Source organism: Mangifera indica, chromosome 7, assembly GCF_011075055.1.
Source record: "Mangifera indica cultivar Alphonso chromosome 7, CATAS_Mindica_2.1, whole genome shotgun sequence".
Taxonomy (NCBI): Eukaryota; Viridiplantae; Streptophyta; class Magnoliopsida; order Sapindales; family Anacardiaceae; genus Mangifera; species Mangifera indica.
Window position 1 is genome coordinate 15,541,786 of NC_058143.1, and position 14,676 is coordinate 15,556,461.

Here is a 14,676-nt window from a genome sequence, read left to right on the forward strand (position 1 = left end):
ATTGGTAACCGCAGGTCAAAAATTAGGTAGAAGGTCAAAAACATACTTGGCCTAGCGGCAACATTACCTAACTCGATAACACCTTTTGGTCTTATTGGTAAAATCAGATTTCAAGATTCTTATTTTTTTAATATAAATAAATAAATAAATGTTTGAGAGTTAGTTGTAAATTGTAATTCAACTTCAAATTAATTTATATTTTTCAGTTTTTGAACAACAATAATATTAAAATTAAATTATTTGCCCAAATCAGCTAACGGTCTACTGAAAGTTGAGTAACATTTGTACTTACAAGTAGCAAAAATAAGCTTTATAAATGCCAACACCAGCTTCACCTCTTCTCTATTCTTTTCACATTTTCACTACCTAACTCCCCTCACCAAATCCAGTCTCCCTCGCCTCTCCCTCTTCTCTCACAATGACTCTCGGCAGCGTTCCGGTAACATCACTTTCTCTTCCTCCAATTTATTTTTTTCGTTTTTTGGTTCTGTTTGTGACACTTACTGTTTGGTTGCTGAGAACTGGTTTTTCTGTAATATGGATTTCAACCTCCATGTCTAATATAATTTAATATGGTATCAAAGTGAAAACAAAATGAATGAGACTAACACCTTGACTCAATCTTGGATATCAAATAGCAACACATCCAACCAAATAATGAGTCTAATAGTGGTTGCATTTGAATAGTGTGTCAGAGACTAAAAACTCTCGTACCAAAGGAAAACAATATAAATAAATAGCATATGAACGTAATAGATTGAACATTAAAATCTTATTATTTCGAATATGAAGCCAAAAGGAGCAATTGTTTACTGTAACGGTTAAGTTTGGTGGATGAGTTCTACTTTTAGTATTTCTTGATTTTTGACGTGTGTTGTGTGTCTTGTTATGTTATGGTTAACTTTAGTTGGCTACTACGGATCTTAAAATTGTGGATGGAGGTAGAAAAAATTCGACATTGATATGTGCTCCGGTAATGGCGGAAACAGTTGATCAGATGCTGGTTCAGATGGGAAAGGCAAAAGAACTTGGCGCTGACCTGGTTGAAGTTCGCATTGATTATTTGAAGAATTTCAGTCCTAGAAGTGATCTCAGTATCTTGATCAAACAAGCTCCTTTGCCTACTCTAATCACTTACAGGTAATGGCAAATTCATTGAAAGAATATAATTTTTAACTTGAAAGTTCTTTTTCGGAGTTTGAACCGAAATGAACTTTTGATTTTGGTGGGTTAAGGCTGAGTTTACCTGAGCTATGCCTTGTAAGTTGAAGTCCAAATGATAAAGATAAGGGAGTAGACGAAATGATGCTCTTTTATTTTTGGGATTTGCCTTGTATGAAAATCTAAATTTGACTTATTCAAATAGTTCTGTTCAACCCAATGATTGGGAGAGTTATCTTTGGCTAGAAAATTCAAAACTAAGGATGTGAAAGAAAATTTCTTTTGATCGTTAGCGTTTCTTCTGGTCTGAAGAAAATTGAAGACATTGAGTTCAACTAGCAATGTTTGGAGAACTAATTCAGCAAAAACTTTTATCATATTTTTGAATCAAATTTTAGTTTGTACCTGAGTCCTGATTATGTTGTTCAACATTTTTGGGGGAGAAATCTTACAGTTTTGGCTCAGAGTTCAAATCCTGTTAGCTCTTGACCTTATAGGTTCTTCTTTTGGTAGAGTGATATTATCATATATAAGAATATTCAAGTCCTTTTATTATGTTATGTGACAATCTAGATGTTAAATGTTTATGGATCATGCACCTTTCAGACCGAAATGGGAGGGCGGTGAGTATGATGGTGATGAAAGCAAACGGCAAGATGCACTCCGTATGGCCATAGAATTGGGAGCAAACTTTGTTGATGTTGAGCTCAAGGTTTATTTATTTATTTTTTAATTTTATCTATTTAAAACTATCATTGCTATATGCAAAAAATTGCTTTTGCCATCAGTTTAGTCATTATCTAACTAAAGGTTCCAATTTTTTCCACTTGAAGGTAGCTCAAGAGTTCTACAATTCCATTCGAGGGAAGAAGCCTGAAAAGGTCAAAATAATTGTTTCTTCCCACAATTATGAAAATACTCCAACAGTTGAGGAGATTGGCAATCTTGTAGCAACAATACAGGCTACTGGAGCTGACATAGTGAAGGTTGCAACAACTGCTGTGGAGATCACGGACAATGCAAGAATCTTTCAAGTACTTGTTCACTCTCAAGTAAGTATATGTTATGGAAAAAACGTTTTGCCTTTTCTAAGTCCTATTTTGTTAACTTCCTTTTTAGATACATGTAATGATTGACACATTTACAAAATTTGTAGGTCCCGACAATTGCAATTGCTATGGCTGAGAGGGGTTTAATGTCACGGATTCTTTCTGCTAAGTATGGGGGATTTCTCACTTTTGGTTCAATAGAGGCAGCACGGGTATCTGCCCCCGGGCAACCAACTATTACAGACTTGCTAGAGTTATACAATTTCAGACTGATAGCTGCTGATACGAAAATACATGGAGTTATTGGAAAACCTATTGGCCATAGCAAAAGTCCTCATCTTTACAACTCTGCTTTTAGGGCTCTTGGATTTAATGGAATATATCTACCTTTGTTGGTTGATAGTGTTGCTAATTTTATCAACACTTTCTCATCCCCTGACTTTGTTGGATACAGGTAATATATCCTTGAGTATTTTATGAAACTTCAGCATTACATTAGCTAAGTCCAGTATCCACAGCAGAATGCAACTTTTTGAAAGGACAGTTTGGTTATTAAGTTTTATGCTTATTTTTAGAATATGACTAGCACTAGAGTTAGTTGCAAAAGTTCATTTTCTTTAACAGCTGATTTTAAGGTTTTGAAATGATTTAGTTTCAGAAAATGAAGAACTTAGCAAACTATAAACCATGCAGAAAATTGAATTCTGAATTATCTTTGAAGCATATGTTTTCTATCTTTCAATTCCCTGAGATGTCACAAGGTTTGCTTTCTTTTTGTCAATGAGTATAAATTGCTTGATTTATATGCAGTTACACAATTCCTCACAAAGAGGATGGACTAAGGTGTTGTGATGAGATTGATCCCATTGCCAAGGTGACGGAACTTCTCTTTATAATTTCAAATGTTCATTCATTGTGCTATAATGTGTGCCAACAGTGCTAGTTCCATTGGTTTGGCATGTTTAATTTAATTTTTTACATCAAATCTTTTACAGGAAATCGGAGCCATTAGTTGCATGATCAGAAGACCAACTGATGGGAAGTTGATGGGTTACAATGTTGATTACCTTGGAGCTATTGCAGCTATTGAAGAGGCATTACAAGGTGTGTGTAATGCATTTAACGAGCAAATTGTTTAATACTATTTATTCAGCTTCAAGGTTTTAACTAATTACTTTTTCTTAATGCAGCATCAAATGGTGCCCCCGCATCTGGTTCCCCATTAGCTGGTAAATTATTTGTAGTCATGGGGGCTGGCGGCGCTGGGAAGGCACTTGCATATGGTGGATATGAGAAGGGAGCAAGAGTTGTAGTTGCCAATCGTACATATGGTGAGATTCTCTAATTTATTATACCATCACAACATAATTTGACAACATCTTTGTATTGTACTTCTGGACCAGTTTATAGTAAGGTTCAAAGATATTTAATGGCTGAAATCAAGCACTTTTCTTGAGCACAGCGGAGTTGATGACTTGTAATTTCTTCTTTCAGCAAAAGCCAAAGAACTTGCCAGTAAAGTTGGAGGACAGGCTATAACTCTCGATGAATTAAAAGATTTCCATCCAGAAGAAGGAATGATTCTTGCAAATACAACATCAGTAGGAATGAAACCGAGGATTGAAGACTCTCCTTTACCAAAGGTTCGCCTCCCGTATCCATTTTCCATCAAATTGCTTGTTTCATACAGTGAAGTTTACATCTTTTTCTCTTAATGATTCCAGGAAGCTCTCAAGTACTACTCTTTGGTCTTTGACGCCATTTATACACCAAAATGGACGAGACTTCTACAAGAAGCAAAAGACTGTGGAGCTATTGTTGTTTTCGGAACGGAAATGTTCATCAATCAAGCATTTGTACAGGTTGAAAGGTTCACTGGGTTACCTGGTAAGATGAAGACATTAACCTTTAAAATCCTTTACTTGACTCTTTTTAATTTCTCATCATATTTGCTTTGTCTATGTTCCGCAGCACCAAAACAACTGATGAGGGATGTGCTGGCAAGAAATACATAAGTCAGAATTTTTTTTCTGGTTAATCTTTGTTTCTACACTGCAGCAAATTCATCCTAGGTCCGAATTTTCGCAATCAGCTGTTGTAGTAATAAATCCCCGTTTTCTCTGTCGATGGAAACATTGTGAGCCTGAATCTTGAAGCTTATCAAGCTTATGTTCGGGTGATAGTTCAATACCGTGATAATTTTTATGTAGTTTTCCCATATTCTGGAATGAAGTTCTTGTTGTTTTAAGAAGAATTAAAAAAAAAAAAAAAAGCAGCTTTCTAGAAACTGAAAAATAAAAGTGAAAATTTAGATAATTTGCAATTGGCAAACATACCCATCATTCATCTTCATCATCTATTATTCTGGATAACAGGACAGTTTAGTTTCTTAGGTTGATCAAGTACTGCTCCAAGCATCTGTTAATGATTTGTATCTGTCCATATATTTGTGCGTGATACGTTGAGCTTATAAGCAATTTGGTGCTGTGAATTTGGAAATTTTTTACAAAATGTTACTAGTGAAGATTGGCTCACAATAATGGTGTTTGGAAGCATGTAGCTTGAAAACATTATCCATGAATGCTTGAGCCACCTCCAATGGACTATATGGATGTTTGAGTTTACTAAGATGATCAAACACCACAAATATTACATCCTTGCAGTGTATTAGGAATGGCTAATACTAGTATTGTTGTCGTTAGCATACTTGAGTTCTTGGAAAGTTGGTGTTGCTTCAGGCGTCCAAATAAATGCATCATGTCACGGCTCAAGATTGGTGAGCGTGGCAGAGACTTGGGCAGAAATGGTGCATAGGTGTTTCGATGGGTGAGTGTGTGAGGTTGTTGGTTTTGTAGATTTGTTGTTACTTATTGAAGGTGCTCCAGCCACGAGATGTGCACAATGAAGCTGGGAAGTGACATTGAAAAGAGACCAGATCATCTTTGCACAAATTGGTGAACTGTTCTTCTAATGAGGACAAAACTAATGATCCTGAGTCATAATATAGATATATGCAATACTGATCTTGAGAAGATAGTATCAGAAATTTTGCACACGCAAATAAAAAAGTTAGACGATAACAATCATATTTCATTTTCCTTCTTAGTTTAGAAAACTAACAATTTTTTTCCAAAATTAAACTTTGAAAAGTTACATTTTTCCCTTTCTTTATCAAAATTCCCCCAATGCTCTCTCCCTCAGGCAATCAAACTCCCTTTCTCTAGATGTCCCCCTCCTCTAGCGTTTTCACAATTGAACAAAAAATGAATCAATTACCTATATAATTTTTAATTGACTAAAACCAAACATCAATTTAAAGAAATGCCATAAACTCAACAAATAACACATTGTAAAGTAGTTTTTTTTTTAACTATCGGATTGAACCTAGGTAAAAATTTTGTTCTCTTTTTTTTTCTCCTACCTTATTCATATTACACTATAGTTGGTATCAAGATCTTTTATCGTATCCTCAACATTGCCACCATAGTCTAACTTGAAAATGACTTTTAGTTGTATATTTTGGTTGATGACGAGAAATCTCATCAACAAGTTAGCAAAAGAGGATAGACCTTATCTTTGTATTTAACCATTGTAGATTTTGATTATCCAATGCACCAACCCTCGTGATAGTTCTCAGAAGGTGGCATAGAAAAGCCTTAAATAACCAAACATTAGAGGCATTTGATAAAACTTGGGACAATCTTACTCAACAGTTATAAGTCAACCAATCTCCACGATTGACACGTAACAGTATAATAATATCTTGGTTGCTCAACAAAAGCCAACATAGGGCAATTCCTCCTATATTGCCCTACAAACAATAATGCTACCATAGTGGCATATACATCATTATGAGGACTTGTCCCTAGAAGGGAAGCAATTACAGAAGGATTGACACCCCCTTTAACCATTACTTGCACTTATCACTAATGAAAACAATGAAATACTAATGATCATGAGATCTTTAATCCTCACATTGTACCACACACCAAAATCTAATGAATCTCAATAGAGACCCCCTCTATAAGGAAGATGTCAAAACACTACTGAGTGTTAGATATCACATCTTACTTAACAAAGCTAAAATATTTTAATATATATTAGTCAAAACACAGTTGTTTTGATTTATTTGAATCAAACTTGTTAGGTTCATGAGTTTGATGAGCCAAATACCTCAAACTCATGCTTGAACTCGAAAATACAAAGTCCAATATTCTTGAGCTTGAGTTGAAACTTGAAATCGAACCAACTTTGCTTTAATTCACCCCTAATTGGATCTAGGCCATTACAAAGATGGAAATTCAATTAAAATTTTTTAATTTTGAGTCTAAGTATGGTCCATAATATATAATTGTCATTTGTCCTTATGTCATGGTTATATTTAAAAAAATATGATTTGGGCCATAAGTCCGGCCCATTATTAATATCATTATCTTCTCAAACATCGATTTTCTAAAAGGGCAAAAAATAAATTATTAAATGGAAGAGTAATGCACCACCAACCAAAAAATATTGGTATCAAAACTTGAAAAACCCCAAAATATTTGGGTAAAAAAAAAATAAAAAAATTTCAGAGAATTCTGATTCCCTCCTTCCCCCAAAAATTCCCTCCCTCTGATTCCAAATATTTATGCTTACTGTCAACTCAACGACTATTCTCCCTTCAATTCTCTCCGTACTTGTTTTCAAATTTTCTAGGGTTTGTTTTTCTTACTTTAATTTCTAAAATAATCTCTTATTTTGTTAATTTTCCTTTCGCTTTACTGCTGACTTGCATTTGACTTGTGAGTCTGTTGTTCGCTTTATAGCTGCTGGTGTTGTGTTTGAGTTTGTATATGTTCTGCTTTTGCTGTTGTGTTATCTGTGTTTTAATCATTTATATTTTGGGTTTAAGTTTTGTTAAATTGCATTGTTTACTGTTCTCATTTTTGCCTCTTTTGTTTTTTATTTAGATTGTTTTCAGTTTTCGTTGCTTTTTCATATGTTTTGATGTCTGCTTGGTTTAGTTTTATTGTCAGGAGGTAAATAGTTTGACAGATTATTTGATTTAGTTCTCGTTTTTTGTTATATATACACTCACACATCGACAAAACTGAAATTTATAAATTGATATGTTTAAAGTGGCTGTTTCGCAGAAATTGACTGTGTTTTTCTTGTGTTTGAGCTATTTTGTAATGCTTTAATGTGATTTTTGGACTTCGAAATTCAACATTGTTTTGCTTGCATGAGGTTATGGAACTTCTGGTTTGAGCTTTTCTTTTAATTAAATTTGAATGGATTTGTCTTATTTTATTTGAAACTGTTTCTTTGGAATTAATCTAGAATTATTATTTTAGGTTTCACTTAATCAGTATTTATTACCTGTGATTTTCTTTGCAGGTCTATATATAGAGTTTGCTAGGGAGTGTTGTTTGGATTACTGAGGTTGCTTTGACAGCTTTCTCGGAGGTGAAGGAGAATTGTGTTCTGTCTTATTTGCTTAATTCCCTTTTATGATTCACAATATCTTCATAATTGTACTTACATGAATGGTGGGTAATTTTTGTGTATCTTTCATGTCAAAGTTGATAGGTAAAGAATTCATGGGTTGGTCAAACTGAAAGCTTTTTGACTTATATTGGTTTAGGTAGAAGATTTTGGATGATTGGTGGTTGGTGAAGATTCTGGATTCAGGGAAAGAGAAGTTGAGTGAGTTGAAAGTTTTAGTTGGTTGGGTTGCAAATTAATTATGGAGTGCAACAAAGATGAGGCTATGAGGGCCAAACAGATTGCAGAAGCCAAGATGCAGAAAGGAGACTTTTCAGCGGCACAAAAGATTGCTCGCAAGGCTCAACAACTCTTCCCTGAGCTTGATAATGTTTCTCAAATGTTGACAGTATGTGATGTTCACTGTTCTGCACAGAATAAAAGTTTGGGTTCAGAAATGGATTGGTATGGAGTCCTTCAGGTTGAACAGTCAGCCGATGAGATCACCATCAAGAAGCAGTTTAGAAAGCTTGCTCTTTTACTTCATCCAGATAAGAACAAATTTTCTGGTGCTGAGGCTGCTTTCAAGTTGATTGGGGAAGCACATAGGGTGCTGTCAGACAAGACAAAACGTTCTGTATATGACATGAAGTTTAGAGCAGTAGCAGCAAGAACTTCTATGCCCCGACCGCCGCCGCCGCCACCACAGAAGCAGCAGTCACAAAGGAACCCTTTTATCAAGAAACAACATGGGCCTGCAAGTAAATTTCCGAATGGTCCTCGTCCACAGTATGGGACTGCAAATCCTATCCCAAAAGCTACTAATTCACAGTTTACAGGCTCACCTCTCCAAAATGTGCAGGACGCATTCTGGACTTGCTGTTCCAATTGTGGTATAAGGTACCAATACTACAGAAATTTTGTAAATAGGGTACTACGCTGTCAAAGTTGCAAACAGTCCTTCACGGCCTATGATTTAGGTACTCAACCAACAGGATTTACCTGGAGTCAGTTCCCCCGTCAGAATGTACCAAGTTCTGGGATTCAGAATGGTTTTCCAAATCCAGGGCCTTCTAATGTGGCCTCACAAAATAACAGTAGAAAGCCTTCTGGTACAAAAGTTCCTGATAAATCTCCATGGTTACATCCAGTCTCAAATGCAAGAAATTTTGCTCAGGTTGATTTGAGTTGTAAGATCCAAAAGAAAATAGATGATTTTGTGACTGCAAAGGAAGGTGTACGAATGTCAAAGCCTGATTTAGTAAATGGAAAGGAAGGTGCCAAATGGTCCAAGCCTAATGTAGTTAATGGGAAGGAAGGTTTTGGAATGCCAAAGTCCAATGTTGGAAAGCATGATGAATCTGGAGCCTCAAGAAGTTCAAGCAAGAAGAGAAAGAGGAAATTAGCTGAAGAATCCAGTGAAAGCTGTGAGGTTGACAACAGTGATGAAGAGCAGAAGGTGGAGGTTCAAGAAACTGGTGGTAATCTTGCTGGACAAAATTTTGGATCTGGTATAGGCCAACGGCTTAGAAGATCTTCAAGGCAAAAACAAGGTGTTTCTTACAAAGATGATATAGATGATGATTTTGTGAGCCCTTCGAAGAGGCCAAAGGAGAGCAAACAATCCAATTTCAGGGGAGAGAAGGTGAAAGACGATTGTGTACTTGGTGGGGCATCCAATGACTATAAATCAGCTGTTTCTGCCAAGGAAAATAAGAGAGAGTCGAAACAAGAATCCACTTTTTCTGTTGACGAAAACTTGACAAATAAAAAAAGCAAATCTGAGGAAGGCGAAGAAATTGTTGATGCAATAAATCCAAGTATCGAATATCCTGGTGCAGATTTCACCAATTTTGATACAAATAAGGCAGAAAACTGTTTTGCTGTTAATCAAGTTTGGGCTATTTATGATACATGGGACGGCATGCCAAGATTCTATGCTCGGATCAAGAGAGTTTTTTCACCTCTGTTCAAGCTACGGATTACTTGGCTCTATCCTGATCCTGATGATGAAAATGATATTCTTTGGTGTGATGCTGATCTGCCGATTGCCTGTGGTAAGTATGTAAATGGGGAGACTGAAGACACTGAAGATCTTCTAATGTTTTCTCATCAGATAACCTTGATCAAAGGTGCTGGTAGACAATATCTGATATATCCTAAAGTAGGAGAAACATGGGCTATTTTCAGAGATTGGGATAGCAAGTGGAGTTCTGATCCAAAAAAGCATAAACCCCCATATCAGTTTGACTTTGTTGAAGTATTGACTGATTTTAATGAGAATACTGGCATTGGAGTTTCCTATTTGGGCAAAGTCACAGGGTTTGTTAGCTTATTTCAGCGAGCTGCTCACAATGGGGTTCTCTCAATTTGTGTAGGACCACTAGAGCTCTGTAGATTTTCACATCGAATTCCCTCAGTCAGAATGAGTGGCAAGGAGAGGGAAGGTGTCCCTGAAGGATCTTTTGAGCTTGATCCTGCATCCCTCCCAACATACCTTCATAAGCCTGTTGATCCTAGTGATGTTAAGATTGAAAGTAAAAAGCTGGAAACTGAGGCCAATGGTTCGTGCACTAAGTCTCCTGAAGCTAAAGTGCAATCTGTCATCACTCAGCCTAAAGGAAATACATGTTCAACTGATGAGAGGATTGAAAACCCTAAGAAGCTGCAGGATGATTGTGCAATGAATGCCGCAAAAGTAAGAAAATCTCCTAGGGATTTGAGCAAGAAAAGTAATCAAGTAAATGGAAGTCAGTGCACAACCCAGGAGGACATCAAGCTTTCAGATGCTGGAAAGGATGAAAAACATATAAACATTGCTCAGTCTATTGGAAATGCTTCCTCGATTCAGTGCAATGAAAATCTGCCTTTGCATGTGAGGGATGTAAATTCCGCTAGTGTAATGGAGGTCTCTAATGCCTCTACACCGAGGTCTACAAGTCGAAAAATTGCTGAATTAGAATGCCATGATTTCAAGGGAGAAAAATCTGATGATAAGTTTCAGGTGGATCAGATATGGGCACTGTATAATGATAGTGATAGGATGCCTAAGATGTATGGCCAAGTTAACAAAATTGAATCAACCCCTGTCTTCAGATTGCATGTGTCACTGCTTGAAGCTTGTGCAGTAACTGAAGATCAGTTGCGGCCTGTTTGTTGTGGGGCATTTAAAGTTAAAAATGGTAAATCCAATATTTTACTGCCGTCTGCTTTCTCTCATCAGCTAAAAGCTGAATCTGTTGGGAGGAATATAATTGAAATATACCCGAGGAAGGGTGAGGTTTGGGCAGTTTACAAGAATTGGAACTCTGAGCCAACATGTTCTAACCGGGATAAGTGTGAATGTGACATTGTTGAGGTCTTGGAAGATCATGAACAGAGCACAAAAGTGGTGGTTTTGACATGCTTTAATGGTTCTCAGTCACTCTACAGGGCTCCAAGAAGCCAAAGGACCAAAACTGGTCTTATGGAAATTCCAAGGGCTGATGTTGCTAGATTTTCTCATCAGATTCCGGCTTTTCAGCTCCCAGGGGAGAAAGACAATCAACTTAAGGGGTATTGGCAGCTCGATCCTTTGGCAATTCCTGGTATTGTAATTCTAGACTGATTAGGAAAGGGATTATGCTGTAAACTGTCCTTTTTCCATCTCACCTTTGTGTAGTCTCGAGCTTTTGTTAGATTGGTTCATGTGAAAATGAAATGAAATGAATCAATATAAAAGTTGACAAGAATCGATTGTCTTTTTCATCTGACAGCGTTGATGGCTTCAACCATCAGTTTCCATTTGTGGTCTAGCGTTTTCATGTGGCCTTTTAGATGACGAATTAGTGTCACTGTAATTTTTGTAGACTGCCATGGTCATTCTGGTATTTGTACAGGAACTAACTGTTTGCGATTTATTTTGCATAGTTTGTGTTCTCTTATTATATTGACGTTTAAGATTTTACTCATTTTGGTTTTGTTTATAGATTAATGGAACTGCAACAAGAGAGAAGCTCTGGGCTGTGTTAAATGGAAACCAACCATTTCTGGCTTAACATGTATGTTTTTCTTTGTTCATTTCCATTTAGACAATTTCCCTTAGCATCTCAGACATCTGATTTTGTAAGTTTATGATATTGAGGAAGCAAATATGCAGTTGTAAACTGATGGTAGATGTATAGCTTTCTGTGTATACCCTGATGTGTTAATGTGTAATTAGGTGATTTTAAAGTGAAAGAAAAAATAAATTGATTGACTTGAAACTTAATTTTATATATCAACAGTTTGTGTTTTCGTATACCAACAGTTTTCGTCATATTTTTCATGCAAAACTCTTAAATAATACTTAAAAAAAAAAAACTCTTAAATATTAGAATTAAAATTTATTTTATTTTTGGATAGTGAGAATATGATTTGAATACTAAGATTATTGATATGTGTTTAAAGGGTATTGATACGTAATTTTTGAATTATTGTAAATAAAATATTTTGTTGTATGTCATATTAATTATAGATTACAATAATTAGGGAAATAAATCAAAATGCTAAAAAGACTAAAAAGAAAAAGTAAAAACAAATGATGATCTTAAGTCAATTTAGTTAGGCCAACCCAAAACATTATTAAGGGTTAGATTAATATTAAAGATCTTTAATTCAAGACTCAAATTGATACCATGCCGATATAACCCAATAACACAAAGTGACAAATCTAGTTTTGAAGGTCCGATTTGTGGGGGTCATTTTTTTCTATTGGCTTAGCATTTTCCTCAATTTTTTTTTTTTTTCACAATTTTCCTTTTTAAGGAAGTAGTTGGGCAACACCTGCGGTTTGCAAACTAATGGAAATTAAATGTAAAATTTAAGAAATTTAGCATTATTCTTTGCAAAGAAAAATAAAACATTAATTATAAAAAATAAAGTAAAAGGGAAAAAAAAAAACCTTCTTTAATAAAGACAAATTGGACTCAGGAGTTGTCTAAGAGGATTATCTTTTAAAACTTATTATAAGGGGATATTTGATTTGTGAAATATTTTATTATTAAAATTAGAGGATTATTTTAAAGATAGATTATTTTGAAAATTATTAGGTATAAATTATTTTTATGTTTAATAAAATTTAATAAATTAGATAGATATAAATAATTATTGTATTTAATTAATAATAATAAAATAATACTATTATATTATTTTATTTAAATATCTTTAATATTATTTAAATTATTTTTCGATATATATGTTTACGTTCCCTTCAACAATATTAGAACAATTTTGATGTAACATGATAGGGTAATTACATATGAGTAATACTATATATATAAATAATAAGTATAAACTGGTGTATAAATGATGATCTCTCATCATATAATTATATATTGTGTTATCTCTAATTCAAAATTATTTAATTATATAATGATATATCATCATTTATATATAAAATTATATTTATTATTTATGCATGTAGTTGTATTAATTGCGTATGTCTTGACTCAGTGTAAAGAGCAGGGGAATATATACCCTTGAAAGGAAAAAACACAATTTTATTTAAGATATGATGTTTTGGTTCTTCGTACGCACATTTCTCCTAGAAAAAAAATTAGATTGTTATTGAAGAATACATAATGCATAAATTCAAGGACACTTGGGTCCACCTTCCTTGGTTTTCCAGTTATCGTAGCAAGGACATTCCCCTTTGTTCCCAGAAGTGCCAGAAGGAACACAGAGGCACTTTTGGCAACACTTGTTGCAGAAGAACAAGCACGGCTTTCTGTGTGAAGTTGCCGAGCACCTGTAGTCACAAGCCGCTGCACACTCTGCAAAATCAACAAGTATTATTTCAAAACAATAATATTATTATTATTTCCAAATCTAAAACAAAATTAAAAAAAATATTATAATAATAATAACCTTCAGGCTTCAGCGATCCTTCCCCGCCGTTCTGCGCATATTCACGATCATATAAATAAATAAATAAAATATATAATAAAATTTAGAAAATAAGAATCCTACTATAAAAAATAAATAAACTTACTGGGCGAATATAGGCTTCTTTGGCAAAGACAAAGCTAAGGAGAAGAAGAAAGGAAACCAAAAATAAGGAGAGCCTTGCCATGTTTTCCTCTATACTTGAAAAGTATATAATGTAACGTATATTTGGCCTATGCATGTATGCCATATTTATAGTTACAATACTGCCCTTTATAAGGAAGGCTCATTTGTTATTTTTGCTTTAAATAAACTTAATTTTTTTACTTATTTAGAGCATCGCATTTAATAAAAATTGCATCTACTTTAATGTTTCTATATTATACTTCTATATATGGTTAATTCTCTGTATATGGGTGGGTTTTTCCATCAATAAAATTTCATATAATTAAATAATAAAATTATGTGCAAACACTATACATGCACACTTCTTTTTGTAAGTACATTTATGGACATATGGATTATATTTTATTGAAATGATTTTCCTGTGACAACTCTCATTGACCTTAAATGCTAAATTGAGAACTCTTCAATTGATATGCTCTTGAACAAAAATTTTGATGGATACTAAGAATTGGAGGTTTTCACAAAAAAATAATTATTACACGAAATTCAATTCTCTTTCTCTTGATGTGTTCATTAGTTAAGATATCATTAACCTTATTAGTTGCTATTGAAATGATTAAAAAAGACTTTTTGAATGATTTTTATGATAAATCAATTTTTTAAATTTAATTTTGGGTTCTTAAAATTTATTATGATCGATGTAATGATAATAAAAGGAAATGATAATATTTTATTTAAATAATTTAAGATTTAATTACTTTTTATTAATTTTAAATAATACCAAATTAATAAAAAAAAAAATTGATACCATGCCCATATAAAATAAAAAATTAAATCTATTTTAATATCATTTTTTTTTTATTTTAGCATTTTTAATTTTTTTTTAATTTTTAAGGTGGAGGTAACAATCAAATTACTCATCATATTATTTATTATATTACTATTGATTAAAAAAAATTACCAAAATAAA

General features: G+C 34.0%; 3 protein-coding genes across 6 annotated transcripts; 2 read left to right on the plus strand and 1 right to left on the minus strand.

Annotated features, from left to right (window-relative positions):
• The first annotated feature begins 303 nt into the window (after positions 1 to 303).
• Positions 304 to 4,458, plus strand: LOC123221043 (bifunctional 3-dehydroquinate dehydratase/shikimate dehydrogenase, chloroplastic-like). The gene is made up of 11 exons (XM_044643709.1): positions 304 to 439; positions 908 to 1,140; positions 1,768 to 1,873; positions 1,995 to 2,213; positions 2,318 to 2,664; positions 3,021 to 3,084; positions 3,206 to 3,314; positions 3,401 to 3,541; positions 3,705 to 3,853; positions 3,935 to 4,097; positions 4,182 to 4,458. The coding sequence occupies exons 1-11, from the start codon at positions 419 to 421 to the stop codon at positions 4,223 to 4,225; spliced, it is 1,596 nt and encodes a 531-aa protein (XP_044499644.1). The 5' UTR covers positions 304 to 418; the 3' UTR covers positions 4,226 to 4,458.
• Positions 4,459 to 6,703: 2,245 nt separating this feature from the next.
• On the plus strand, positions 6,704 to 11,932 carry LOC123221044. Of its 4 annotated transcripts, XM_044643713.1 has the most exons (4): positions 6,704 to 6,909; positions 7,590 to 7,741; positions 7,837 to 11,263; positions 11,645 to 11,932. In XM_044643713.1, exons 3-4 carry the CDS (start codon positions 7,939 to 7,941, stop codon positions 11,647 to 11,649), a joined length of 3,330 nt encoding a protein of 1,109 aa, XP_044499648.1. In that variant the 5' UTR covers positions 6,704 to 6,909; positions 7,590 to 7,741; positions 7,837 to 7,938; the 3' UTR covers positions 11,650 to 11,932. The 4 variants fall into 4 exon arrangements, with proteins under 4 accessions (XP_044499648.1, XP_044499645.1, XP_044499646.1 ...); XM_044643710.1 differs by lacking the exon at positions 11,645 to 11,932 and having other exon boundaries at positions 7,837 to 11,423; XM_044643711.1 differs by lacking the exon at positions 11,645 to 11,932 and having other exon boundaries at positions 7,590 to 7,658; positions 7,837 to 11,423.
• A 1,242-nt stretch (positions 11,933 to 13,174) lies between these two features.
• On the minus strand, positions 13,175 to 13,807 carry LOC123221045 (gibberellin-regulated protein 12-like). Its single transcript, XM_044643714.1, has 3 exons — positions 13,687 to 13,807; positions 13,563 to 13,593; positions 13,175 to 13,468 (listed from the first exon to the last, which is right to left on the minus strand). Exons 1-3 carry the CDS (start codon positions 13,765 to 13,767, stop codon positions 13,287 to 13,289), a joined length of 294 nt encoding a protein of 97 aa, XP_044499649.1. The 5' UTR covers positions 13,768 to 13,807; the 3' UTR covers positions 13,175 to 13,286.
• Between the last annotated feature and the right edge of the window lie 869 nt (positions 13,808 to 14,676).

What these genes read in the sequence shown, in the direction of transcription:
- LOC123221045 (XM_044643714.1), bottom strand. Translation starts at nt 13,767, where the DNA reads ATGGCAAGGCTCTCCTTATTTTTGGTTTCCTTTCTTCTTCTCCTTAGC. An exon ending in AAGAAGCCTATATTCGCCCA is followed by an intron (nt 13,594 to 13,686) that starts GTAAGTTTATTT and finishes GAATATGCGCAG; the next exon opens with AACGGCGGGGAAGGATCGCT. An exon ending in AGGATCGCTGAAGCCTGAAG is followed by an intron (nt 13,469 to 13,562) that starts GTTATTATTATT and finishes TTGATTTTGCAG; the next exon opens with AGTGTGCAGCGGCTTGTGAC.
- LOC123221044 (XM_044643710.1), top strand. Translation starts at nt 7,939, where the DNA reads ATGGAGTGCAACAAAGATGAGGCTATGAGGGCCAAACAGATTGCAGAA.
- LOC123221043 (XM_044643709.1), top strand. Translation starts at nt 419, where the DNA reads ATGACTCTCGGCAGCGTTCCG. An exon ending in CCTGACTTTGTTGGATACAG is followed by an intron (nt 2,665 to 3,020) that starts GTAATATATCCT and finishes ATTTATATGCAG; the next exon opens with TTACACAATTCCTCACAAAG. An exon ending in AAGGTTCACTGGGTTACCTG is followed by an intron (nt 4,098 to 4,181) that starts GTAAGATGAAGA and finishes TATGTTCCGCAG; the next exon opens with CACCAAAACAACTGATGAGG.